Source organism: Spinacia oleracea, chromosome 6, assembly GCF_020520425.1.
Source record: "Spinacia oleracea cultivar Varoflay chromosome 6, BTI_SOV_V1, whole genome shotgun sequence".
In the NCBI taxonomy this organism is placed as follows: domain Eukaryota; kingdom Viridiplantae; phylum Streptophyta; class Magnoliopsida; order Caryophyllales; family Amaranthaceae; genus Spinacia; species Spinacia oleracea.
Window position 1 is genome coordinate 146,447,958 of NC_079492.1, and position 26,646 is coordinate 146,474,603.

Below are 26,646 nucleotides of genomic sequence, written 5' to 3' on the forward strand. Positions count from 1 at the left end.
TACATTAAGTGGAATTCTAGTGTAGCCTAGTGGCAGTGGCGGAGCCACGGTGCTCTTAGGGGGGTCATTGACCCCACTTGATTTCCCCCCCCCCCCCTTTTTTTATAGTTAAAATTTCAATTTTTTTTAAAAAATTGCATAATTTTAGTGAAAGTTTCATCAATAGTTAAATAGTGACCCCACTATCTCGAATTTCTGGATCCACTACTGCCTAGTAGTGTACAAAAAAGGGATGAATGTCACATTTTTCACACAATTTTCTTTCATTAGGTACTCAATTTGTCATTAGTATATTTATTATAAAAAATAACAATCCTAATTTTGTACAAGGCGGTGATTATGAAATTTGAACACCTTTTTTACCCTCCTCAATGAGATTGAAATTGTTAAGAAAATAAACCGAATTGAAAAAACAATGTATGGTATATTAACCAGTGCTAAATACAAATTATCATCATATTCGGTAAAAAAACAATATTATAACATGTGCAATAAGTTGAAGTTGGATGGTAGAACCGTAGAATATTTCTTTAGTACTCCACATTTGATTTTAGAATATTCTTTTATTCCATGTAACTTCGATAACCATAGAAATTTTAGAGTTCGAAACCACAAGTCAACTCCGATTCACTTAAAAAACAAACGCTACAACCCTGAAGGATATTCTTAGATTAACAATAGAATAAAAAATATCATAATGTGTGCATAAAAATAACATTTCAACTGTGATTATACTATTTCATATTGTGTGAGAAATTTTCAATATTGAGTGATTCATCTTCTGTCATATCAAATCGTTTCAACAATGCAATGCAACATGCTTTGTTCTCTTTACTTGGTATATATGCATGGTATGATTTTTCTAGTTTCTGGTCTGATATATTTTAACTAATTCTTCATGATCTAATCTGATCTGATTTGAATGCTTTATGTGCGTGCTTTTTTCCTTCTCTGGTCTTATCTTATCTTAATTTTATTGATTTGGTCTGATTTTTCTAGTCTTTTATAATAATCAATAAATGAAAAGAACCCGTAATCTCCGTCAAAAATAATCAGCATACAAATCACTAGAAAATATCATCTAACAAATATTGATCATTCTCACAATGGATATAAATAATACAGATTAGGACATAATAATACAAATACTTTTGGATAATCTTAATTAGTAGGCATAATACGGCACGATCCACGTGGACCATGCTTGACCCATGGGCCAATGCCATGGGTAAAAAAAGTTCGATGGTTTTCCTACAGAAAAAACTGCGGCCTTTCCACGGGGTCACGTTATCTACAAACTTCCCCTATCCAACTCCAAAGAAAAGAATAAAATTTTAATTATAAAATAAAAATAAAATAAATCAAGTCATAAATTAAATTTTGCCCCTTTGTCTTCTTCATACACACTCTCCCTCTTTTTCCATTTGTTTCATTTTCTCTCTCCTCAAATTTCCATCTACCTTTCGGTCTCAGTGTTGGTGTTCACCCTTTTAGGTGGAGTCTTGCCTTTACCTTCTTCCAATTCCACCAATTCGATCATCCGATCTTCTTGGTTGTTGTTCCAGATCATTCTATTGATTTGATTTGATTTGACCCTAATTTCCGACGATTCTATTTCAACGATGAGGATTTCAAACGATTAGGGGTTTGATCGGTGTTTGTACATATTGATTTTTTCTGTGTATTGTTTTCCGGTGGATTAGGTTGATTTCAGATCTGTAAGCTATTGTAATTAGGGTTTTTAATTGGTGGATATGCATATTGAGGATTTTGAAGCGGAAGAGGTGCTGGCAGGTGAATCGGATGATCTTTATTCTAAGGTTAGGGTTTCTGGAAATGATCGAAACGTCGTCGCTTGGGATACGAAGAGGGTGTTGATTGGAGCTGGTGCTCGCGCTCTATTTTATCCTACTCTGGTTTACAACGTTGTTAGGAACAAAGTTCAGACCGAGTTTCGCTGGTGGGATCGGATTGATAAGGTAATTTTATTTCCTCTTCTTGCCCCAAAATATTTTACATTTGCAGTTTTTTCAATTAATCTTTGTTTTTGTGCAATTAGTTTGCTAATTTATGAATTCTGTAAAAGAAATATAGTTTGGTCCTTTATTTGTGCTGATTTTCGTGTTCTGATTGAGTGCCCATCCTGTAAATGTTGTGAATTTGAGGTCGGGAAAACATAAATTAGTTTGGGAAGCTTTTTCTTAGGTGGTTTGACGAATTAATTGGTTTAATATTTTTTTTCTTTAATCACATTGGTGCTAATTTGGTATGTCTGAGCTTCTGATGAAGCAGATGAGCTCCCTTTGACTTTGTAAACTTCGACTTCAACTCTATTAATTGATTTTTCCTGTTATTCTGTTTGTGTTTGGGGTTTGACGTTCTGTGTTGCTGTCTATTAACAACTCGTAAACAGTCTTGTAATTTTGCAGTGTGAATTTTATGTCCAAACAGGGTAAATACCATGTACATTAGCCGTTTTCCAGCCAAACTGACCTGAGTTTGGTTGAGTATTTCCCCCCTAGATTTTGTAGGCTTTAAATAATGTCAAAGCTTCAGTAATGGCCATCCAGTAATGCCCATCATTTCTAAGCGATCAACTAATAACACAACTGTGTGTTGCTAAGTTGCTACCAGTGCCCAGTGACCTACCACAAATGACAAATATAGGCGCTGAAGTTTGATACCTACCACAATGATTCATCTTAGATGGTTTGATAGCTATTCAGAAAATGTGTTGTAGCTGGGAATCGGGATGCTAAATGTATTAGAGCAAGTGAAGATGAATCACGAAGGTTGTGATTATGTTACTCTGGTTGTATTGTAGTTCCATGTTCATGTCCTGATGTCCAGCTTTAACTAGTGTTTTTTTACAGTCTGGAATTCTGGACAATAGATGTGCTGAGTACCAAAATTTCCTGCATTCATCAACCATTAAATCCTTGCTCTTTTCTGATTCCTGACATGAGTGCTTTTCAGTTTGTGTTGCTAGGTGCTGTACCATTCCCAAGTGACGTTTTGCGGTTGAAAGAGCTTGGTGTTCATGGAGTGATTACTTTAAATGAGCCTTATGAGACTTTGGTTCCTTCGTCTCTCTATCACGTGAGTGTGTACCATTTGTTTGTTGCTGCGTTGTTGAATTTACTGGTAATTGGTATATACGAAGTATAATGTTTTTGAACTCGTCGTTCTCGTTCGTTGGTTTTCTAGCAGAGGAGATGAGCTTAGGGGTTGATTTTGTTTCTCCTTGATAGCATTTGTTTTGAAAGCTATTTAAAAGAAAAAAATGTTTCATCTTGCAGATACGATTCATCTATGAGTAGTTGAGTACCTCTCTTATGTTAATATTTTGTTCTGCTTCCATCTGACTGGAAAATGTGATATGTCCCTTCCTTTGCCTTCTTGCTAATGCAAGTACTTCTCTCTTCTTTTCGTCTCCTGTCTGAAAGTTTTTATCCTCGTACAACAGAAAGTTTATCCATAATAAAGATTCGCAAGATGTTTCACACACTCTTACTCTCTTCTTAATTAAAATCGCAAGATGTTGCAGAGTTCCTTCTTCAACTTCCTTTTTTGCCAGCATTCTGCCTGTTCTTTCTCTAATTAAATGAAAAGATTTTTGGGTGCTATTATCTCCTTTATTTAGTTCCTTAATGATAGAGAGCTAAGGAGTAAGGAGTATATAAGTTTTGTAGGAACTTGTTCTGGTCACTGTATTTGGTAAGACAATAGTTTTTGTGCGGATGTTGATTTTATATTGAGTTTGATGTTCTCCATCGCCATCTCTGCTTCTTTAATCATGCTTGACGTTAAATATCACAATTTTATCTAGATTTATCTCATTACCTTGTCAAACTCTTTGGGCTTTATCTTTAGTCACTCCTAACAATTCTCTATTGTTTTACATGATAGGCTCATGGCATTTATCACCTTGTGCTTCCTACTAGAGACTATCTCTTTGCTCCGTCAATGAATGATATATGCCAAGCTGTGGACTTCATTCACAGTGAGTTCTTTTATTTACTTGGCTTCTATATTATTTTTTTGTTCTTAATTTTCTGTGTTGGATGTTTTTGCTGTTGTCATTTTTGTTTTTTTGCTTTAATTTTGATTCGCTCTCTAGAATTCATTTTTTTAAGAGTTGTGTGCTGCACTTCATGTTTTGCAACAACGACAACAGCTTTTGTTGTGCGTTCTGGGTGCCCAATACATGCACCCTTATCCCTCCCATTATATGCTCTAAGCTGGTGAAGATGCTAGCTTCAAGTTTTCTCTCTTTCTTCTCTTCTCATTTCATCTTTTTGAGAGAGATGGATTGGATGGTTTGGGCATTTCATAATGTATCAGTGTTCTTTAGATGCAGCTGCTGCTTATGATTTGTGATACTGTGCAAGGGCGAAATTTATATGAGTTGTAGCTGGTGCTTGCCTCTTTGTGAGATTCAGTTGTTATAGTTTCTCGTAACTCTAGTGTTTTATACCGTGCTTACACCTTTGCTTATCATTTTCCAAGGAAATGCTTCTCGTGGGTGGATGACTTATGTACACTGTAAAGCTGGTCGAGGTCGTAGCACCACAATAGTCCTATGTTACCTGGTATGGGATTTACTTCAATCAGTACATCAGTTGATGAGATAAGTTCTATACGTGCCATTGTACCTTATTTTTTTCTTTCTTTCTTGTACAGGTACAACACAAGAAAATGACTCCTGAGGATGCTTATAGCTACGTGAGATCCATCAGACCAAGGGTTCAGCTTGCTTCTATCCAGTGGCAGGTACTCCATTGTTGACTTGCTTTATTTAACACAAGCCTTATAAAACTCAGTTATTATTGTAGTTGACTATTTTTAATATTCTATTTTTGGGTTGCACCTTTCTTGTTGACTACAGGCTGTCAAAGATTATTACTACTATAAGGTGAAGAACTGTAGCTCAGCTCCTAGTAACAATTTGATAACTAGAAGATCAGGGGTTCCACCAGCAGCGGGAAACTTATTTGAATTTGATGATTGCTCCGTAGTGGTGGTGACGAAATCCGACCTAGACGGTTATGATCGAAGTAAGCCGAGTGATGAAGATAGTCAGATATTGGCAGATCTTAACGTGATATACAAAGTACGTGTTGCTGGTCAGGCGGCACTAGCCAGGCTATCCTGCTTGTGGCTTCGTTGCCACACCGAGCAGAAGATTGCAGAGGAGCAGCTTCTTAGGCAGGGTAGCTGCACCATCACGGCAGACCAGATAAGTGGCAGCCTTACTGTAGACATCCATGTGTATTAAGATTATGATGATGGTCTTGTATTCGCATCAAAATCAAACGTGTTTGATACCTTGTTTTCTATTTTCTGCCCCAGTAAATATGAGGAGGCTAATAAAAAATCTGGGTGTAGGTTGGCCTTGCTCAGCTTTCCCTTGTAAATCTTGTCATTTTCATGTTTCTAATAGAAGTGTAGAAGTAGCATCAGATGTTTGGTTAGGAGAAGCTTTCATCTCGGTCCGTCAGGCGAATGGACAGCGAAAATTAGATCAGCACATGAATGGAATACGAGCTATACTAAAAGATGGCTGTCAAGCCGACCCGGCACGAAATAGCCCGGCCATGACCGGGCAGGAAAAAAGCATGGCCTGGCACGAGCACAAAGTCCTTGGCTGTGGGCCGTGTCTGCGCCACATTTTTTGGGAAAAAGCATGACAAGGCATGGCTCGACCCGACACGACAAAGGACACTGAGTTCAGTAAAAGTAAGCTTAGGCACGATGGCCAGTGGGCCTGGTCCCTATGTTGAACTTCTCATCCCGGCTCGAGTTGGCATGATACAAAGTGGGTTTGGTGTGTGCTGGTAGCCCGAAGCCCGATCTGGCCAATGGGCATTACAGCCATTGATTTGAAGGGGGTCAGAGAGATGCATGCTGGCACGGAGTTGCTGTAGATACCAAGTTTCACAAGATTTGCGTTGCGAATGCGGAGGAAACAAATGAATCATGAATATTACATGTTTGAACTGAATATCCTGTGAATGCAAGAACTTTTGCATTTTGTTCACCTGTTCAATGTTCTTGATCTTATGTACGTGTCGATTTATCCTAAGGAGTTTGCAACACAAATTCAGGGGTGATTAAACTTGAAAGTCTATTGCTGAGGGGACATCACGAGCTAATCACTCAAGTTTTTTAAAACATTTGCACGTAATAAAGAGAGAAATTCAAGGCAATATTAAATGAAACTTACTCATCCCTTTCATTTTAATTTAAGAAAAACATATTAGAAAATTTAACTGTAAACTATCACTCCTCCGTTTCTTAATGATTTGCTTGTTTAGAATTTCTTTTGCTTAAATTGAGGAATGGATAAGTAGAGCTACGTGAAAAAATTGGGAAATAAATGTTGAGGCGGAGCTACTGCCTGCCGGAGGAGGGATGAAAGAAGGCGGGTAATTTTTATAAGGGTAAAATCGTTTTCACGTGAAAAATAAGGACGTTTTTAGCTAAATGCGCTTATAATCCCTTATCGTTTTGTTCCGACAGTTATTTTTATATTTTATATATTTTTTTTTTGAGAGTATTTTTATATTTTATCTTTAATTTCTTTTAATAACATAACATAGAACAAAGTGCAGTTAGTCATTTCGGATTACCGATATTATCAAACTTAAACCTTCTCCAATAAAAAACCTCTTTCATTCCAAATTCAAAGCAAAATCCAATTGAATATACCCCATTTAGAAAACCGGTTCAGGACTTCAGGTGTACTAAAAACCTACTCAATCATCCATTTTCTTCGGATAAAACCTCTTTCATTCCAATTTCAAAGCAAAAATTTCATCGAGTACACCCCATTTAGAAAACCGGTTCAGGACATCAGGTGTGCTAAAAACCGAGTCAATTGTCCCTTTTCTTCGGATTAAATCGGCCCGATCAAAATTTCCCAACTTCCAAGACCCCACTCAAGTCACGAGTCTCCACACGTGCTCATGCACAAGAGAATTTGAACCATCGCCCTCTCCTCTCATACTTCTCAGTTCTACAGTCACTATATTTTTGGCGCTCTTTTACTATCCCCTTTTCTCACGCTTTCCAGTGCCCTACCGTCGCCGCCACTCTCGCCCGTTCATCTCCGCCGCAACTCTCACCAGTTCATCTCCGCCGCCGCTTTTCTTCCCGTTTCACTTCCGCCGTTCACCTCTGGTAACGTCCTAATCGCACTTCACTATTTTATATTCATTTTATTATTTCAATTCCAGTCAGTTTCATGGTTTTAATTTTCAATTGTTATAGCGCCTTACTTTAAGCCATACACTTCCCACATTTTACTATTTGGTGTAGAATTTTTGAATTCAAAAAAGAGAATTCATATTCTTGGAACCCTAATGTCATGCTCAGCTAAATATTCTAGATTAATCTATTAATTGAGGGGCTATGTTTTCTAATTAATGTTTTAAGCTTTATATCTTTTAAATTGCTTTAGTTGTTTTACAAAAGTTGAAACAAGAATTGCGTAATTGGTATTTAATTTTGGTTGAATTAGTTGAAAATTTGTGATAGGTTTTATGAAATTGGCTGTTAATCACTGTTTTGAAGGATCCTAGGGTTTGTCACAACTGTTCTTAATGAATTGTTTATCTAATTTAGTTTATCAATAATTCGATTAGGATGTGATGGATGACCCATCGGGTTCAAAGAAAACAAAACCGGAAAATGCCATAAGGTCTATGTTTGAAAAGAAATTTAAAGCTATGGAGACGTCTACCACTTTGCCGAATGCAACTCAAGAGAGTAACAAAGAGTCATCTTCTTCTTCACCTCAAAATACCTCACCTCAACTACCATTAGCACCTATTTCCGCCAACTTATCCACATCATCTTACTTGCTAGTTTTCTACATTCCAATACCATAAGAACTATCTCATTCTTCATCCAAGAATGTTTCACGAAGTTGCCTTCCACGTTAATGAGATCAATTGCAATTTTGGAATCTGATTCAATAATCACACCCTTAAACGCTTGTTCTTTCGCTATCGTTAGTCCAACTATGATAGCCTTGATTTCACCTTCTACTACCTTTTCTATTCTTGGACCGACGTGTTTATCAAAACAATCTCCCATACAATAACCAGACCTTCCCATAATCCAAAATCCATTATCATCCCTAACAATAACTCCGTACCCGATTCTTCCGTTACCCCTAATGCTCGCATCTGTATTAATTTTCACGAACCCGGATGGTGGGGGAGCCCAACTGATAAACTCTTCTCTAGTCTGATGTTGCGGCATACGAATACGTCGAATGGGAGCTTGACCTCCATGGTGTAATGGCAGTGGGGAAACATGATGCATCATTGCCATGAGAAATGATGTGAAAACAAGTGAAAACAAAATAGGAAATAAAAGTTTAATTTTGAGCCTTAATCAATAGGAATGAAAAACATGCATAAAGTAATTGATACGGAGTATTATATAGGTTGATAGGTTAGTAGTTGAAAAAACTAGGACTGAAAAACAATATTCGGACAAATTAATATAATTTCTAATAGATGTAAAATTATCTAATACACACTATTCTAGCTCCTTCCGTAATTTTGTTGGTAGTAAAATTTTTATTTTGGTAACTTTTATACTTTATCTCCCAATCGTTTATGTTTTTTTATTTTCTTAAAACCCCACTTAAATCATAAATAGTTTTATTTTTGGTAGTTTTTACACCATTTCTTTTTCTTTGAACTACCCACTTGCATCATTATTATATCAAATTCAAATATGTTTTTTTTTAATACTTATGTTTAGGGCTGCAAATGAGCCGAGTCGAGTCGGGTTTTACCTTGTTCGAGCTAAGCTTGATAAGGATTTTAACTGTTCGAGCTTGACTCGAGCTTTACCGAGCTTTGCAATTTGTTGTTCGAGCTTTGTTCGTTAAGCTTCTTACCTTCTCGAGCTAGGCTCGAGCTCGCTCGTTTAGCTCGAGCTCGAGATCAAGTTCGAGCTTGAGTTAAACGAACGAGCTCGAGCTTAATAAACAAGCTTTGAAAAAAAATTAACTTGCTATTTTATTTTTATATAGAAGGCAAACAATTACCAAATGAAAGGAATATTTATAGTTAGCTACTCGTAATAAGGGTCAAAGACTCAAAACAATACACTAAGAGTTCAAACTGAAGTAAAATAAGCAACCAAGCAGAACATCCTTGTCTTGCCCTTAAAACAAATCCCTGGTTTTGCTTGAGAAAGGGTGATGAATTTGTAGGTGTATTTATACTAGCCATTGAGATTTGAAGGTAAGCAATAATAATGGAATAAAATTGGAAAAAGCCCAGAAATTCTTCCTCTGAAAGTTGGTAATTGATCGATCAATCAAATCCTCAAATTGGAGAAAATTAACAAAATATATGATTTGAATGAAATATTCAACGGGATTACGGGACATTATACTATTTGATTTGTTCACTTTCTTCAAATAATATATTTGTTGACATTTAAGGGTAATAATTTTTAAGAAAACTTATATTTTGTTTCATAATAAAATTATCTTTTCGAGCTTAAACGAGTCATAAACAAGCTCATAAACGAGCTTATAAACGAGTAATTAATGAGCTATAAACGAGTACTCATGAACATTAACGAGCTGAACGTGATGCTGTTCGAGCTTAGCTCGTTTACTTATCGAGCCTAGGAATTTTGTTCAAGCTCGTTCATCACTTAATAAACGAGCTTTGGCCGAGCTTGTTCGCGAGTTGTTCGCGAACCTACCGGCTCATTTACAGCCCTACTTGTGTTGCACCTTCCTCTCTCTTTCTTCTTTTCTGAATTTGGTTTATTGGAGGTAAAAGGCATGATTTGTAACAAGATAATGACGAAGATGGAGTTCTAATCCCTTCCCCAACTCCTTTTTTGTACACTACAGACTGTTAATGATTTATTTTAACAAGATCTTCCGTTGCAGAGAACAGAACTATGAACTACAGAGGAAACAAATTATGGATATTATACGCTTGAACTGAAGATTGTGGAAAGCTACATTTTTCTCAGGTGTTCGGTCTTGATTTTGCACGTAATTAAGAGAAATTAAAGGCTGAATTAAACGCGTAATTAAGGAGTTTGCATCACAAGCTCAGGTATGATTAAACTTGAGGGGACATCATGAGCTATTCACTCAATTTTAACAAATTAATTTTGTGAAGTCCTCTAAGATATTTCATGAAAAAACCGTTTTTTTGTTTGCAAAGCAAGCAAAAAAACCTTGACCACTTCCTACAAGGGTTGACTGACAACTCAGAACAGAACTTGAACCATCGCCCTCTCCTCTCAGACTGTCAGTCCTACTGTCACTTTATTTTTGGCGCTCTTTTATAACCCCATTTCTCTCTCACGCTTTCCAGTGCCATGCCCTTCCGCCGGAGCCACTCCCTTCCGTTCATTCCGTCACCGCTCTTTCTGCTTCACTTCCGCCGCAGCAACTCTCCCGTTCACCTCCGTCGTCGCTCTTGCTGCTTCACTTCCGCCGCCGCCGTTTATTCTGGTAATACCCAAATTCCACTTCACTATTTTAAATTCATTTTCTTCTTTTTGATTCAGTCAATTTCATGTTTTGTTGTCATGCGCTTCCAATATCATAGTAGAATTTTCAATTTAAAGCAAATTTGAAAAAGGAGGAATCATATTCTTGGAACCCTAATACCCTGCTTAGTTAAAGATTCTAGATTAATCTATTAATTGTGGTGCTATGTTTTCTAATTAGAGTTTTATCATTTGTATCTTTTTAAATTGCTTCAGTTGTTTTACAATAGTTGAACAGGAATTGCATAACTTTTACTCAATTTTAGTCGAATTTGTTGGAAAATTGTGAGGATTTACGGAATTGCCTGTTAATCACTGTTTTGGAGGATCATCGGCCTTTTTCACAGTTGTTCTTAATGAATGTTTATTCGATTAGGATGTGATGGAAGACACTGAATCAAACAAAATGAAACCGGAAAATTCCATAAGGTCTATGTTTGAAAAGAAATTTAAAGCTATGCAGACATCTGCTGCTTCGCCGAATACTACTCGAGAGAGTGATGGAAAGTCCTCTTCTTCTTCACCTCAAAATACACTTCAAATTGAAGCAACTAGAATGGAATCTGGTAGTTTGAGTGCTCGTAAAGAACCACCGGCCAAGAACGGTCAGCTTGTTAATACTGATTTCGATGCTTGCTTGGCCATTTCCATTAAATGTTTAAGGTTTCTTCTGGGTAAAGGGCTGGAATTTATTGGTCAGGATGATCTCGGGCTATGGGCTATGAATAACGAGGAGAATTTTACTGAACTTCTCAACTTTTTAGCTACACAGAATGAAGAATCTAGACAGGCTGTTTCAGAAAATGCTATGGAATGCTTGCAGATTACACCCTTTGAACTTCAGAAAGATCTCATCAGGGCTTGTGCCAAAGCAACAACTAAGCTCATTGTTCAAGACCTTGGTGATGACTACTTCGGAATAATAGTTGATGGGTCTCGTGATAAAGACTATGAATATCATTTGTCTCTCTATCTGCGTTATGTTGATAAAAAGGGCATGGTAATAGAACGATTTCTGGGCATTGTGCGTGTTGATGATTTCACTGCTGTGTCATGTAAGGCTGCCATTGATTCTTTGCTTATGGAGCATTCTCTGAATCCATGTAAGATTCGTGGGCAGAGCTACAACGGGGCTAATGACTTGACTGGTAACTTCAATAGTGATATTATTGGACTTAAGAATTTGATTATGAAAGAATCTCAATGTGCATACCATTCACATTGTTTCTCTCATCCACTTCACTCGACACTTGCAAATGCTGCTGGGAGCTGTGACGATTGTATTATAGTGTTTATGACACTCGCTGATTTACTAGGCCTGGTTAAGGGTTCCTGTACACGAGAAGAAATGCTTCAGGAAACTCAAGCTCAAGAAGTTTTAGAGGCATTGGGATCTTGTGAACTTGAGATTAGAAAATATGCGATTGAAGAGTTTGGCTTACATAGACCTTATAGTTGGTTGGAATATGATCACTACAAAACCCTTTTGCATGTTGTTACCTTGTTTACCACGATTGACAAGGTCCTTGACTTGATTGCAGTGATCTCGAGTGCGGAATACCGAGGCAAAGCTAGAACTATTCTGTTCTCATTTTTTTCATTTGAATTTGTTTTTGTTGCACACTTGATGGTGGCCATATTTGGGTACACAAATGCGCTTAATCTTGCTTTGCAAAGAAGGGATCGAGATCTTGGTAATGTTGTATCTCTTGTCTCTGTGGTTAAGAATCAATTGCAAAGAATGAGATCAGATCAGGGATGGGAAAAACTCATCAATGAAGTCTCCTCATTTTGTGTAAGGAATGACATTGAAGTTCCTGATATGAGTGCTGATTATGATCCGGTTGGAAGATCAAAGCGTTTTTATAAACCCTCCACAAATCTTGATCATTTTCGAGGTGATGTATATTTTAGTGTCACCGATAAACAACTTCAAGAACTTAACAATTTGTTCGATGACACAAATACGGAATTGCTTTCTTGTATGGCTTGCTTGAACCCAGCCAATTGCTTTTCTTCTTTTGACAAGCAAAAGTTGATCAGACTTGCTGAGTTTTACCCTGGGGAGTTCTCTGCTGTTGATTTGAAGAGCCTTGAAATTCAACTTGATATGTTTATTGCTGACATGAGAAGTGATGATAGATTCAGAAATTTGAAGGACCTTGCGGAGCTTTCAGTGAAACTCGTGGAAACAAAGAAGGATGAATTCTACTCAAATGTGTATTTGCTTCTGAAGTTGATGTTGATTCTCCCTGTTGCAAATCCAAGCATCGAGAGAACAATTTCAGGTATGAACTTTGTGAAGTATAGGTTGCTGAATAGTGTAGCTGATCAACAAGTATATGATTCCTTGACCACTTATGTTGAGAGAGAGGTTTTTCCTCTAGTTCTTGATGATGATATCATTAGTTGGTTTAAAAATATTAAGACTTAGTCAGGATTAGCTATGCATATTACGTTCATGTCCTTATTTGTAATGTTTAAGAAATTAGTTTTAAACTTTTAAGTTGTATGGCAGTAAGTACAGATCTTAAGTTTGACTATGTTTGTTCTGCTTTTTTTCTCCCTTTCTGAATTTGGTTTATTAGAGGTAACAGGATGGAGTTCTAATCCACCCCCCCCCCCCCCCCCCAACTCCTTTCTTGTAAACTTAAAGACTGTTAATGATTATTTAGTATTACATTAGCAAGGTCCTTGTAACAATTTGATAGGTTATGTCAGGGCTACCCACCAGAATGCAACTTGTTTGAATTTGATGATTGTTACTGTATTGGCGGTGAAGAAATCTGGTCAAAACTAGATGTCTTTCCTCTAGTTCTTGATGATGATATATATCATTACTTGCATCATGCATGAGTTGCTGTAGATACCAAAATTCACAAGATCTTCCGTTGCATAGCACAAAACTGTGAACTGCAGAGGAAACAAATGAATCATGAATACTACCACTACAAGAAAATGCACAGTTTCCGACTGATTTTACCGACCGCCACAAATGTAGACAGTAAAACTAAATTTACCGACCGCTAAAAGCATGATCGGTATAAATTAAATTTACCAACTGCAAAATAACAGTCGGTATTTTTAACGTCCAATTTTAAACAATAACTACAATGAAGCAGACGGTAAAAAAAAAATTGCCGACCTTTTTTAGAAGAAAATTACATACTGTTTTTAGAAGAAAATTTACCGTTTTCTTGTAGTATACTATTTATACCTAGTATTTAAAAAGGAACACCATAGATTATTAGAAACCATGTGGCATCTCATTATTAGAAGCCATGTGACATCTCTCCTTTCATCCATCATTTTGTTTTTTGTTTTTCAAATTTTCTTTATTGTTTATATTATTTACAACTTCTAATGTCTCTTCCACTCCATTTTCCTTATTCAACATCAAGTTATTAATAGTCTAATATACTCATTAGTCTCTTTCACTCCACCCCTTTTAACATCCAATATTATTCAACATATAATTTTTATATTTTTCCTACCTTTAAATTTCACCTCTATTTAATTTATATATTACCAAAAATCACAAATACTCACTAATTAAACTTCAAAAAACATCTGAACAACCACTATACAACCGCCCGTTCTATGAACGGGCTCAAAAGCTAGTTATACTCCGTACGTTGGAACTGAATATCATGTGAACACTACATTTTTTATACTGTAGCTGTTAAGTGTTCATCACCACTAAATTTACGTGTTGCAAGGAGTTTGCAATAATACTCCAAATTGAACTGCATTATCAGAGCACCATTAATGGTGGCAAAATATTTTCCCATGAGGAAAAAATAGTGGAAAAAATGAAAAAGAGGGTTATTAAAGGTTAGAAGATTTTGCTCATGAAAATCCCCATTGACATATGTACGCCCATTGTTAATATGAGATGAAGCAAAACACTACAGCACATTTCTTTTAGCCATGCAAGCTAGATCATGCGCCCTACCGACACTACTTCTATCACACTTAACAACATAAACATTTGTCATACTAGAGGTAGACCCGGCAATATTGATTCAGATCCGAAAAATCGACCTGATTGATCCGATCTGTAATCCGAAATTGATCTGAAACGACGATCCGAAATTAACTCGAAAATCAAATAGAAACCGACCCGAAACTGAAACTGACTCGGAAGTGATTTGACCTGAAACGACCCGAATTGATCTTCACCCGAAACCGAACTAGCTCGAACTGAAAATAACCAAAAAATTTAAATCAACCCGAACCTATCCGAACCGAAGAACAACTCGAATTTACCAATTAGTTTAAATACAAGTTTTTTTTAGCGTTTTGTATTATTATTATTGTTATTATTATTTTCTTTTTATTAATTTATACTCTTTTGTGTTATAAAGGTTTGACAATATCATGACAGTGACCACCAAACTAAAGAGAAATAACCTAATCAAAACTCAAAATACGAAAAATATAATCCGACCCGAAAATTTCGATCTACCCCGAAAAACCCGATATAACCCAAAATATCCGATCCGATACGAACTGATCCCATATAAAAAATCGAAGTTACCGAAAACCCGAATGGACCCGAACCATATTCGAAATCGACCCGAAAGAAAAATAACCCAAAATGACCTGATCCTAATTGACCCTACTCGAAACTGATCCAAACGACGCGTTTGTCAGGTCCACCGGAAGGTACTCTAAAAATATCATCACAAACCGGAAGCTATTTCAAAGGGACAATTCGGAAATTGCCGGACTGCTATCACCAAATTAGCACAATCAATCTTGATTCTTGACCAAAACATACCATCAATCCTCTACCTTTTGCCTCCTTAAGACCGATCAGAAGAGCAAGAGCTTCAGTTAATAGCACACTAGTACTTCTAACAAAAACAACCCCTTCACCAGCATTATTGCCATTAATGTCTATAATCCAAGTACCCAACAAATAACCGCCTCAGAAATGACCGATCTCTTTATTCCTTTTCCACGCTCCATCCACATTAATCTTTACGGGAATTTGGGAAAATTTATGAGATTTGACTACACGTTTAGGAGTAGTCGAGTAGATAAGACTTTCCTGTTATATTTAAGAAATCGAGACATTGGTAATCGGTGTTATTATATGATTCGTTTATCGGAAATTATAACCAATAAATAAGCCAGATTAAAAAAAGAAAATATTCTCTCCGTAATTTTTTAAGAGATACACTTGTCTTTTTCACCCGTATTTTTTTAAGATATACACTTGTCATTTTTGGTAACTTATCAACCTCACCACCTAATTAAATAATATATCTACTACACTTTATGACCCACCATCCAATTAAAAAATAATTTTACAACTACTCCCACCCCACCCCCACCTCCACTTGTTCAAAAGGACATGGTCCCCAATGTACTTATTAAAATATTTATCCCAACCCCACTTCTTTTATTTTTCTTAAGACCCATGCCCAACTAAGTGTATCTCTTAAAAAAAAAAAAAAAAAAAAAAAACGGAGGGAGTACTAGCTTATAGAGGAAGCCAAACAAAAGCTTCATACAGTGTCCCCCCAACTCCCTGCTGGCTGTATTTAAGACAACTACCCATTTCCCAGTTTTCTATCTAAAACTCTCTTTTCCGTTTTCTTTCACTTGAAATTGAACTCTCTCTGTTCAATTTTCATCCAGATTTCTATCAATTCATCCTACAAGTACAATTTTATCGATTTTTATTTTCATTTTGATTGATGCTTTAATTCTTTTGTCCGACAATCCCATTGTAGGCTGTGAGCTTTCACCGTATGTTCTACTTTGGTTTCTCCGCAATCCAAACTCCATTGCCCTTCTCTCCTCCTTCCTCATTTCTGTTCTTCCTCTACTATTCCGGTGGTGGCCGCAACCAAGCAGTGGCGTCAATCACCAACTACGACGGTTCTACCAAATTCCGATGTTGTTCTTCAATCAATTGTAAGTTGTTAACCCTGTTTTGCTATTTGTTAATCATAACAAGCAAGCGTATCGTATTCGTTTTTTTTTAATATTATTCGACTAATTATATAAACTATTTTCCGACCCTGAAATACTAAAACATTAATTTTTCTTTTTGCTTTGGGTTACTGTCAGATTTTTTGCCGTCTCTTGGATTTAATTGCTCAGATGCAATTGCAAATTCGACCGTAGTTTCTCTGTCTAAATTATCTATCGGTTCCATTGGTGTACTAGGAGGTAAAGTTTCTCTAACTATTTTTTTAACTTATGTTGTCTGGATATGAAGTGTAATTATTTATGTTCCCATTATGTTTTATGTGGTTAAATCTAGTACTTTTGATGATTGAATTAAAAGATTTAAGATGACAATAATTAAATTCAGCGGAATTAATGTGAGTGTTATAATGAGGGAACAAATACATGATCAGGAATCTATATTTACTATTACACCAACAGGAACTTTACTTGAACCTGCTACTGTAAATTATGTCGCAAAACCCACAGTTAGACCAAGTCTAACTCCACTCAGCTTACCCTGATATGTTATTGGATATCTTAATCCTAATCACTGCCTAATCACTCCTTCATGTACAACTCAGCTTGAAAATTTTGAAGGCTGGTTTGAAATTTGAAATTCAAAACTTGTTTTTTTTTTTCCTTTATTTTTTTGTTAATTTTTGTCGATGTTTCCAAAGTACATTGTAACTCAGTTTTATGGTTGATTGAAATTTCTTAGACTTTCATTTATCAATCTGTTTTAACGGTGAATTAGATTTGCTCCAACTTTACATTTATTAATCGGTTGAAATGGGTTAATCAGATTTGTTGTCAATTGAACCGAAGTTCTTAAGAATCGATGGCGATGGAACCGAAGTGTGGCCACAACTTGTGGTAAGAAGTTGAAGTTCGATGAATTCGCTGATTACAAGTGAAACCCGTTTTCGATTCACTTATTTTCATTGATCTGGAAAATGAATTGCTGATCTGCAAGGAACTTCTTTAAATTTAATTAATAATTAATAATAAAAAAAATCTGTAAAAAAATTAGTAATTTTTAATAAAGAAAAAAAAGGTTGGGGGTAGCAGAAGAATGTGTGAATGCGCGTTTATTATGCTCAATGCCTGATTCGAACCCATGACCATATTGAAATCAATGCTCTATGCGTATGCTGTAAGCAGTGGAACGTGAGGCCTAAGCCAGCGTTAGTTTTGCGCTAAAATTGTATATGAAGGATATTTAGTAATTGTTAGATACAGAGAATATTAATTCAAATATATTATAATCTAATGAAATTTATTATAAATAGAACCAAGAGGGTCAATGTAATAATTTCTTCCATTTCTCATAAAAATGTGTCCGATTACATATAAAATTAGGGTATAAGACAAACATTTCATATACAAGATGAAGGTACGAAAGCAAATTACAAGAGAACTAATAGCACATAAGTGGTATATACGTTAATTAAAAACAAAAGGGGATAATATTATACATTAGGCTATAGTATTCTACACTAGTTTTATTAAGCCTCAAAAGTAGATTACGTTATTATATTAGGCTTGTAAGCCTCAAAAGGTTGGTGACATCCAAATAAAGAACATGTTTTTTGTCATCCAAACCAAAATACGCATCAAGGTAATATATTTATACCCTTAACTATTAGTTACTCCCTCCGTTCCTTTATACTCGCACCGTTTCTAATTGACACGCTTGCCAATGCACAACTTTGACCACCAATATCTTTAACTACATATTATAAAAACTTGTAAAGATATTAATATTTTGAAAATATATATTAAGATGAAGCCAACAATATATTATATACTAACATTTATTTTCATATACTAGAAATAAATTAGGGTCAAAGTGAATTATGTGAATAGTGTAAAAAGTCAAAACGGTGCGAGTATTAAGGGACAGAGGGAATGTATTTGAGAATAAAATGTACTCCGTATATAGTTAAAGGATATCATTCCGTTTGAATTAAAGACATGTCGCCATCTTTATAATCAGAAACACACATAATAATATTAAATTTAATATTTAATAAGTACTCGTACAAGTAAGTTACATTGGTACGAACCTTAGAATAGGGAAAATATATTAGACTAGGTTTGTCGCATCAAAAGGTGGCCTAAAGCCTTATAGTTTTTACCAAAAGTCACACAACATAGAGTACTATCCGTATTCTAGGTACCGCCTATAATACAACAAAAGAACCGAACCATGATGTTAAGCGTGGTAAAGCTACAAAATAAATGCAACGTTAATTTGCATTTGGTCGGTTTTAGACAAAAGACACAATTGTTAGATAAGAGGAAATTAGGGGGGTTCCCTAATATTGTGAGAAGCTCCTCAGCAACAAACTGAAATGTTCTCCTTCTTCTGTGAAATCGTGTTGAATTTAGTTGTCATCCTCATCATCTGATCTCCACTCTTCCTCCGAGTAGGGTGCCTCGTGGTCATCCCTAACCCTTGGTCCTATCCCACTTTTCATGAATAATTTGTTAATGACGTGAGAGTTCTGAACAACTCCTTTTGCAGCTAGTTTCTCGTCATGAAGATTGTATTCATGCATGACCCAATCTGTCCTTTATGTGCCTTTTATCTTAAATACTAAAGTCTTGATAGTTCCTACTATTCGGGAATTATAACGGACCATCTTATCGTCACTTGAAATCCTCCAGCTCCCCAAAGGTGTACTTCTACTTGCTTTGTCCCCCTTTTGGTACTTTCTATTTCGTGGGCTAATGAAGTACCACATCCTTTCCTTATTCCTTAAAGCAGACAGTTGGGGGAGATCCCATGGTGCATACTTGTAAACGTCCACCTCGGCTATTTCCATAATTTCGTAACCTATAACAAATGAAAAACAAATATAATCAAAATACAACAGTTAATTATAAGGTAGACATTTGAATAGACTTGATAACTGTCGATCACGTGACCGAAGTGTTTATTGACCAGCTCGGCTCTTTTGCGGACGTTATCACGTTCCGACACGAGAACAAACTTGAGCCGTAATTAAAATTGGTCTACACAACATTTTTAATTGTCTACAAGGTGGTACATTTGGTCTTTAAAATTATAAGGTCTATACACTAACAACTTAAAGTATTAATATCAAGTCTTTTTCGAATAAAACTTCCGTTGCGTCAATCTAAACGTGGGAAAGTATTGTTTTGAAAATAAAATAACGTTGCACAAATAGTCTGATTTAACTTATGCATGTAGTACAAAAAGAAAAAGGAAAGGCAATGACACCTTTCCACTACCTTGTACCACGTGTTGACCTATTTGAGAAGATAGACCGGCTATTAAAGGGGAGGGGGTGACTCCATCTTTTTTCCACCACTTCATTCACTACAACCCCTTTCCCACTTTGAGCTTCCCCAAATTCCCCTTTTTGTTTTCCAACACTTCTAAGACACGCCTCCATGGATGCACAACCCACAAACAACTTAGGGTTCGGAATTCCCCCGCCCCCGCAGCCGTTCTTTACTAATTTTGCAGCCATCTTTCCAACATGCATGGTGGTTCGTAGCTTGGATGATGATGATTTGGGGGTGGAGTACATGATGTGTCCTTGGGACACTTTTCGTCTGGTATACAACGACTACGCCCGCCGAGTAGCGTGCTCTCCTCAACACCTCCTGATTTGCCGCCAAGGAGGAGAAGTTGTCCCACCGTTGCTCACGGCTGGAGAGATCGGTCTTATGGAGGGGGAGACCCTCATAGTTCTCGGCCCCGTAAGTTCGAACTCTATCATACGAACTTCCATCGTTTTATTTTTTTATAAAACTATCGTGAGATTTGATAATTTTGTTGTTAATTTGTTTGTTTGAGGTTTATAGTTTGAAATATATTATTTTTTGCCATTATTTTATGGGGTAATTATCAGATCTGTGGGATTCTATCAACTTTAGGTAATTTGGCCTTGTTTTAGATTTATTTTGTAGTACAAATTACTCACTTGATCCATGCATAGTAATAGGAAGTAAAGTTTATTAAGCTTGGTACTTTTTAACTTATTAAATGCGAAAATTGAGCTCGAAGTGTGTGTGTTAATTGAACAATTTTGCTTGATTTGGTATTTTTCTTTCATGTTGGGATTAGTTTGTTTAAATGAAGTTTATGATAGTTTAAAATTAAGAATAAGATTCAGTAGTATTAATGAATATTAAGCTTTGTTTATTTTTTGCATGATAAATTTGACTTGATTTTGAAATTTTATATATTGAAATTGTTATTTAAATTGCCTTTGATCGATGTTATTTACATTGCCTTTGTTGCCTTTGATCGATTATTTACATTTTATATATTCGTATAAATTAAATGTTCAATAAAAAATGCAACTAAAAAATAAATTTTTCGTTAGATTGATGAAATGCACGAATTTGGGGATTTTATACTTATGTTTGATATTATTATTTTTGACTCAACATAAAACAAATATTTTTTAAATGGTCGGCCTACATAATGATTTTTTCCTTTAAAAAATTATACAAATATGCCATGTATTTATTGAATTTGTGGCTTATTTGATGGGTCATTAACAAAATAACGATACATGTTTTTGTCAATGTTTTAGGTCCCTGGGATGAACGTCAACTCGTTTGTCCGGACTTTTTCGGTGGTAGCAACCATGGACTACCCACCGGTGTATATGGTGCAACGGCGAGTGACCGATTACTTATGTTCGGTCATTACTGAATACGCCAACTGGCTACGCATCCCTCCCCTTAGGGTAACAATCCGGCACAACATGATTGTGCGGGAAGGGACCGAAACTATTCAAGATGTCGGTATTGTGAACGGGTCCACCCTCTACGCAATCATCGAGTAGGATGGATTGCTGAATATTCCCTTTTGAAAACTTTTGGAACGCAAAGGATAATTTTTTGCATTTAATTAGGCCGGGTACTTATGATCTAAGTTTTTTCCTCATGCATTGAGGTTGTTGTATCCAACTAGTGCCTAAGTACGACATTTTGTATAACTACTATCAAACTAGTATCAAAACTAGTATTTATTTATAACTCGAACAACTTTTAATGTACCAATTCAAACAGCTATCTACTTATCTAATTTTATTAATGATTTTTAGGTTAGCAAGTTCTACCTTAACACGTTTATTAGTAGGTTAGCAAGTTCTACCTTAACACGTTTATTAGTAGGTTTAAGATCATAGATATATATTCAAACGACTTCTAATTTCAAAAGAGTGTGTTGTGTTCCTATATATTCGTTCGTTCATAACCTCGTTTGGTGGAACACCTTAATCGTACCGATTATTCACATTGTTTACATTTGGTGATAGGGTTTATACACTAACAACTTATAAATTAGTTACAAATATTACATTTATCTATAATATGAAATGTTTATCTCCAACTAGAGAACAATATTAAATAAACGACTTCAAAACGAGAGCAACAATCTTTTGCACCTTTAACACTTAACACATGTTTAGGGATTGAACACCGAGTAATCCAATTCATTAAATAACTGAACCGTCAATAACCCGTTAGGTGGAACACTTTAATTGTACCTACAACACTAGAAGAGTATGGGTTGGGAGTTGAGTTTCCCGGAGGCCGTTGAAAATGTAATTGCCACGGACTTTTGTCTAGCTTCTAATAGCGTTGTGGGAGATTTATAAAAAATACAAAATATTAATAATCAATAATTTAATGGAAAAGGGAATGACAAGGTTGTTAGCTTGGTCTTCCCACCCAAGGCTATTTCGGAATAACAATATATCATCATCGGGAACAACTCCTATACTCGGAGTATTTTGTGAAAGTCCAAGCATTTCCGTGGCTTTTTGTTTCAGCTTACTTATCACCTAGGAAACATTAGGGAAATAAATCTAATGTATTACATGAACAGAAAACTACTACTAAAATTGCAGTAAAATAACAAGAGTAAAAGGGTCCAACGTACCTGTAACTTTCCAACCCATTCTGTCGCAGAAGTAGACACCCCTTCAACGACCTCATCATCCGATTTCGATGACTCCTCCGTGACCTAATATTGGATCAAAGGTATGCGGCATTATCATACAAATAAACCCATAGATAAAATATTAATTGGGTTCTTAATACAACGCTAACCTTATTTTTTGCCTTTGATTTTTGCGTCCATATGTTATTCTCACCCACAGCCTTGTGTCTTATGGTCAAAGGTCTGTCCCTTTTCTTCTTGCTCCTGCTTACAGGGTTCTTAATCTTCACCTGTGTGGTACAACTTTGTTGGGAAGCCTCGTCTAAAGCGCGGGATTCTAAAGGAATAAACTGTTGTTTTTCTCTGGCTGCCCATACCCTTTCCCTCACGCCTATTTCAAGACTTTGCAATTCCTTGACTACAAACTTGAGAATCTCATCGTTGAAAGTCGCTTCCTCACAAATAGGCTCAAATACGTTCATCATCATATCAAACCTTTTCAGCACCTCTGTCTTTGTAGGATCATAGGAAGAAACGATCACATGCATGTGCTTCCTGTAAACATCTTTTCTCCATCTACGAAGGATGTATTTCTCAGGAACATCAACTACAAAGTTTTGATCCAGTATGCGTATACAATGCCTGCATAGAATACCCCTCGTTTCAAACATCTTACACATACATGAGACTTCCTTTGCCTCGGCACAAAATTTAACCAAATAGAACCTCCGATGATTAGTCAATATTTCTTCACTCTTACCTTTTTTAATGAGCCAAACCCTATCCTCCAGCACATATTCAAACTTCGTCTTTGATATTTCTTTGGTCTCCTTCACAACACAATATAAAAGCTTCTCACATTGTATTTGCACTTCCCTAAACTTGTTGTCTGTGTAAAGCTTCTGGAATACCGCCTCAATGTTAAAACCAGTTATCAACTTGCGAATATATTTCGCATTATTAGCATCCGCGTCTTTCTCATCACTGCATCTTTTATTCATAGCTTCACAATATTTCTTAGGAAACTCATACAACTTTGTGCTTCTCTCCAAAAAACCATCAAAGAATGAATTTATCGACTCGACACGCTGCGTTGTTTTCATGCCAGCCCAGAATATATTATTCATAAACGCAGGTACCCACATTTCCCTATCCTTGTACAAGCTGTCGAGCCAAACATGGCAAGCATGGTTTGCAACTTCAAAATCAACCTTCATGCTAGACCACCTGTTCTCAAACTCCTCTACACACAAACTCTCGTAAACAACTCGCTTTATCACCTTTTTCAACTCCTTATACCTAGCCCGAACACATTTTTTGGTTCAGTACATATTTCTCCAAGGATAATTTACGTTATAATACTTATAAACAGAGGTACTACTCTAACAAGTTAATTTTTTTTAATAACGCTTGAATAACTAGTTAAATAAATTTTAAATTATCTGGTTTGCATCATACTCTAGTACAGTAAAATTTAATTATCACCAATCTTCTTTTTACCTAAAACAGTCTAAGTTAACATTTATACCGTCTCATAATCAACTGAAATTATAATCTACTATTAACATAAACAGTCTAATTATTTAAGAATACTATCTGAACATTATTCTCCTACTTATTATATGCAACCAAATTACACACCTTAACGTGCAATGGACAAAAAAAATCGACTAATATTATTTTAAAGGGCCTCAAATATAATAAAACCATTCTACGTACCACTCACTGATAGGCACTATAACCCTAAACATGCAATGTCATTTTATAAATAAGGTACATAACATAATAGTCGCAAGAATTAGAAAACATACTTGGGATGAAAACCAAGTTTGGTAGGAATTTTGTTCATTATGTGCCATAGGCACCAACGATGGCGAGCCTCCGGCATCTCATCCCTCAGAGGTCGTATCATAGCCGGTGCTTGGTCTGTTAAAATGGCATCCGGACATCTACCACCCATGCATATGCGCCATTGCCTAAACAACCAACTAAAAGTATCAACATCTTCGTGGGACAACAACGCACAACCAAGCAAAAGTGACTGCCCGTGATGATTTACCCCCACAAAATTGCAAAAGGGGACCTCATAATTGTTTGTGAGGTAAGTGGCATCAAAACAAACGACCTCGCCAAATTCGTTAAAGGCCACACGGCTCCTAGCATCAACCCACATAATGTCCTTCAGACCACCTTCGACATCAAGTCTGTGGGCATGGAAGAATTTATCATTACCCTTTTGCATTCCTTCAAAATAGTTCATCATCGCATTTGCATCCCCACCTTCCATTTTCAGCCTCCTTCGTTCTTGAACTATGTGTACAATATCCTTTTCAGCAAGGATAACATTTTCAAGCCCACCAAAGCGTTCAGCTAGATTAGCCCTGACTTGTGACACCGGTGCCCCAGATTCGTACCTGGATATTAATCCTTCCTTAAAGTAGTCACTAGCAGTAGCCATTCGATATTCTTTCACGCCCCTCCACTTGCTTGGTGTAGGCTGGTGGTTCAAGTGTTCTAGCACAACCTTCCTAACTTCCCATTCATTGTCCCCGTTAACACTAGCGTACAACATGGCGGTACAATGACACTTCTTTGATTTACGATTCAACTTACATGGTGGATCGGGTACCGAGCTACCACCCAATTCCATATTATTTGCTCTTTTCTTTGCCTCCCTTTTCTGTCTCATGTAAGGGTCACCATAACACTCACACCTCCATGTCGTACCCCTCTTTTCCTTCAATTTATTATATGTAGCTTGCGGCCTACACACACCAAATCCCTGTTGTTTTGCATATCTCTTGTAATACTCCTCAACATCCTCCCAACTTCCAAAAATAAGCCCTTCGGTTGGGGGGGGGGGGGGGGGAACTACTTCTTCGTTTGTGACAATATAGGAAGTACCTCCAACCTCGTTGGGTCTATCACCGAGTACGGCGTGTTCAGGAGTGCAAAGGAGTCCTTCCTTTGAATTAGTCATGCTATTCTGAATCCTACTATTAGGGGTTACATTACATGATTGGATTGAAGTACGGGGAGAGATTCCAAAAAAGTTGTCGTCTACGCTCCTACAATTTGTAGTGCGGCTTGGGGTTACAAATGATGAGGTATCTGAAGAAACAACACCCGATCTAACGGTTGACTGGAGTTCTACAATGTCAATTAATCCCTTCCCACAACTATCCCCATGATTACCAATAATACCACAAGGGATTTGGTGTAAGGTTACACTTGAATCTTGTCCTTCGCCCAATCCGACAGAACATCCTTGAGGTTCTACATTAACACCACCACCCAGGTATATGGCCTACATTTTACAATATTTTAATTATTATAACAGTCAATTAACACAAACACTACTGTCTTTATTAACATCCTAACAATCTGATTATATCAATTTTTCATTCAATCACTCCAAAACTTAGTACAAACAAACTCTTCCACAGAATATTAGCCCAAATAAAATATTACCAACAGTGACAACAAATCTGTTTTATTAAAACATATTATGTAATTAATTAAACCCTTCTACATTTAATAAACTAAACCTATGGCCTTCACAAATTCATGTTACGGACAAAATGATAATTAAATTCTCACCACACCACTTTTATAGTTAATTTCGTGTTTGTCGAGGATAATTAATCATTAATTATTAAAACAAATCTCACCACTGTTCACTCTCTCCCCCACAATCAAGCGGATCTCCCAATACGGGACAATAAATAAACCCCAATTATCATAAAAATGATTATTTCACACACCAATAAAATACAACAACAAAATTCGCCAACATTAATTGGATTCAACATACACACTAAGTATCATACGAGATTATGCACGAAACAGTCAAAAATTACCTCGACATAGCTAGGTACTGCAGCTTCACTCCCAATATGTGAATTTTTTCCTGTCATTTGCTGCGCTCGGGAGTAGATCAGAGTAGTTGCTTCATTAGGGTTTGTAAAAATGGAGGTTTTTCAGTCAAAAGAGAAAAGGATATTTGAATTCTCAAGAAATGGATTTGAATTTCAAACAAACGGCAATTAACTGGTGTTAACTTCATGTCATCTTCGTCAAGTAACGGAACAAAACCATTAACCATCCATAATTATTTCTCCTTTATTTTGTATGTTAAGTAAGTTTGATTCATTTTCCTTTTCTTTTTTAATAAAATATTGGATTTGAGATACCTATTTTACCCC

At 36.3% G+C, this 26,646-nt stretch overlaps 4 protein-coding genes across 7 annotated transcripts; 3 read left to right on the forward strand and 1 right to left on the reverse strand.

The window, feature by feature from the left end:
* Window positions 1-1,383: 1,383 nt before the first annotated feature.
* Window positions 1,384-5,462, forward strand: LOC110795443 (phosphatidylglycerophosphate phosphatase PTPMT1-like). The gene is made up of 6 exons (XM_022000456.2): window positions 1,384-1,979; window positions 2,977-3,099; window positions 3,910-4,003; window positions 4,510-4,592; window positions 4,684-4,773; window positions 4,889-5,462. The coding sequence occupies exons 1-6, from the start codon at window positions 1,755-1,757 to the stop codon at window positions 5,276-5,278; spliced, it is 1,005 nt and encodes a 334-aa protein (XP_021856148.1). The 5' UTR covers window positions 1,384-1,754; the 3' UTR covers window positions 5,279-5,462.
* Window positions 5,463-6,921: 1,459 nt separating this feature from the next.
* LOC110795433 (uncharacterized) lies at window positions 6,922-13,085 on the forward strand. Its single transcript, XM_022000444.2, has 4 exons — window positions 6,922-7,182; window positions 9,932-10,103; window positions 10,368-10,507; window positions 10,922-13,085. The coding sequence occupies exon 4, from the start codon at window positions 10,928-10,930 to the stop codon at window positions 12,977-12,979; it is 2,052 nt and encodes a 683-aa protein (XP_021856136.1). The 5' UTR covers window positions 6,922-7,182; window positions 9,932-10,103; window positions 10,368-10,507; window positions 10,922-10,927; the 3' UTR covers window positions 12,980-13,085.
* Window positions 13,086-16,135: 3,050 nt separating this feature from the next.
* LOC130464277 (uncharacterized) lies at window positions 16,136-21,606 on the forward strand. 4 transcript variants are annotated; one of them, XM_056833755.1, is made up of 5 exons: window positions 16,136-16,473; window positions 16,630-16,731; window positions 17,315-17,385; window positions 20,040-20,244; window positions 21,087-21,606. In XM_056833755.1, exons 3-5 carry the CDS (start codon window positions 17,351-17,353, stop codon window positions 21,339-21,341), a joined length of 495 nt encoding a protein of 164 aa, XP_056689733.1. In that variant the 5' UTR covers window positions 16,136-16,473; window positions 16,630-16,731; window positions 17,315-17,350; the 3' UTR covers window positions 21,342-21,606. The 4 variants fall into 4 exon arrangements, 3 of the variants coding, with proteins under 3 accessions (XP_056689733.1, XP_056689731.1, XP_056689732.1); XR_008924649.1 differs by lacking the exon at window positions 17,315-17,385; XM_056833753.1 differs by lacking the exon at window positions 20,040-20,244.
* A 545-nt stretch (window positions 21,607-22,151) lies between these two features.
* LOC110795028 (protein FAR1-RELATED SEQUENCE 8-like) lies at window positions 22,152-26,358 on the reverse strand. Its single transcript, XM_021999998.2, has 5 exons — window positions 26,302-26,358; window positions 24,253-25,748; window positions 22,612-23,740; window positions 22,442-22,525; window positions 22,152-22,343 (listed from the first exon to the last, which is right to left on the reverse strand). Exons 1-5 carry the CDS (start codon window positions 26,356-26,358, stop codon window positions 22,152-22,154), a joined length of 2,958 nt encoding a protein of 985 aa, XP_021855690.2.
* Window positions 26,359-26,646: the final 288 nt, after the last annotated feature.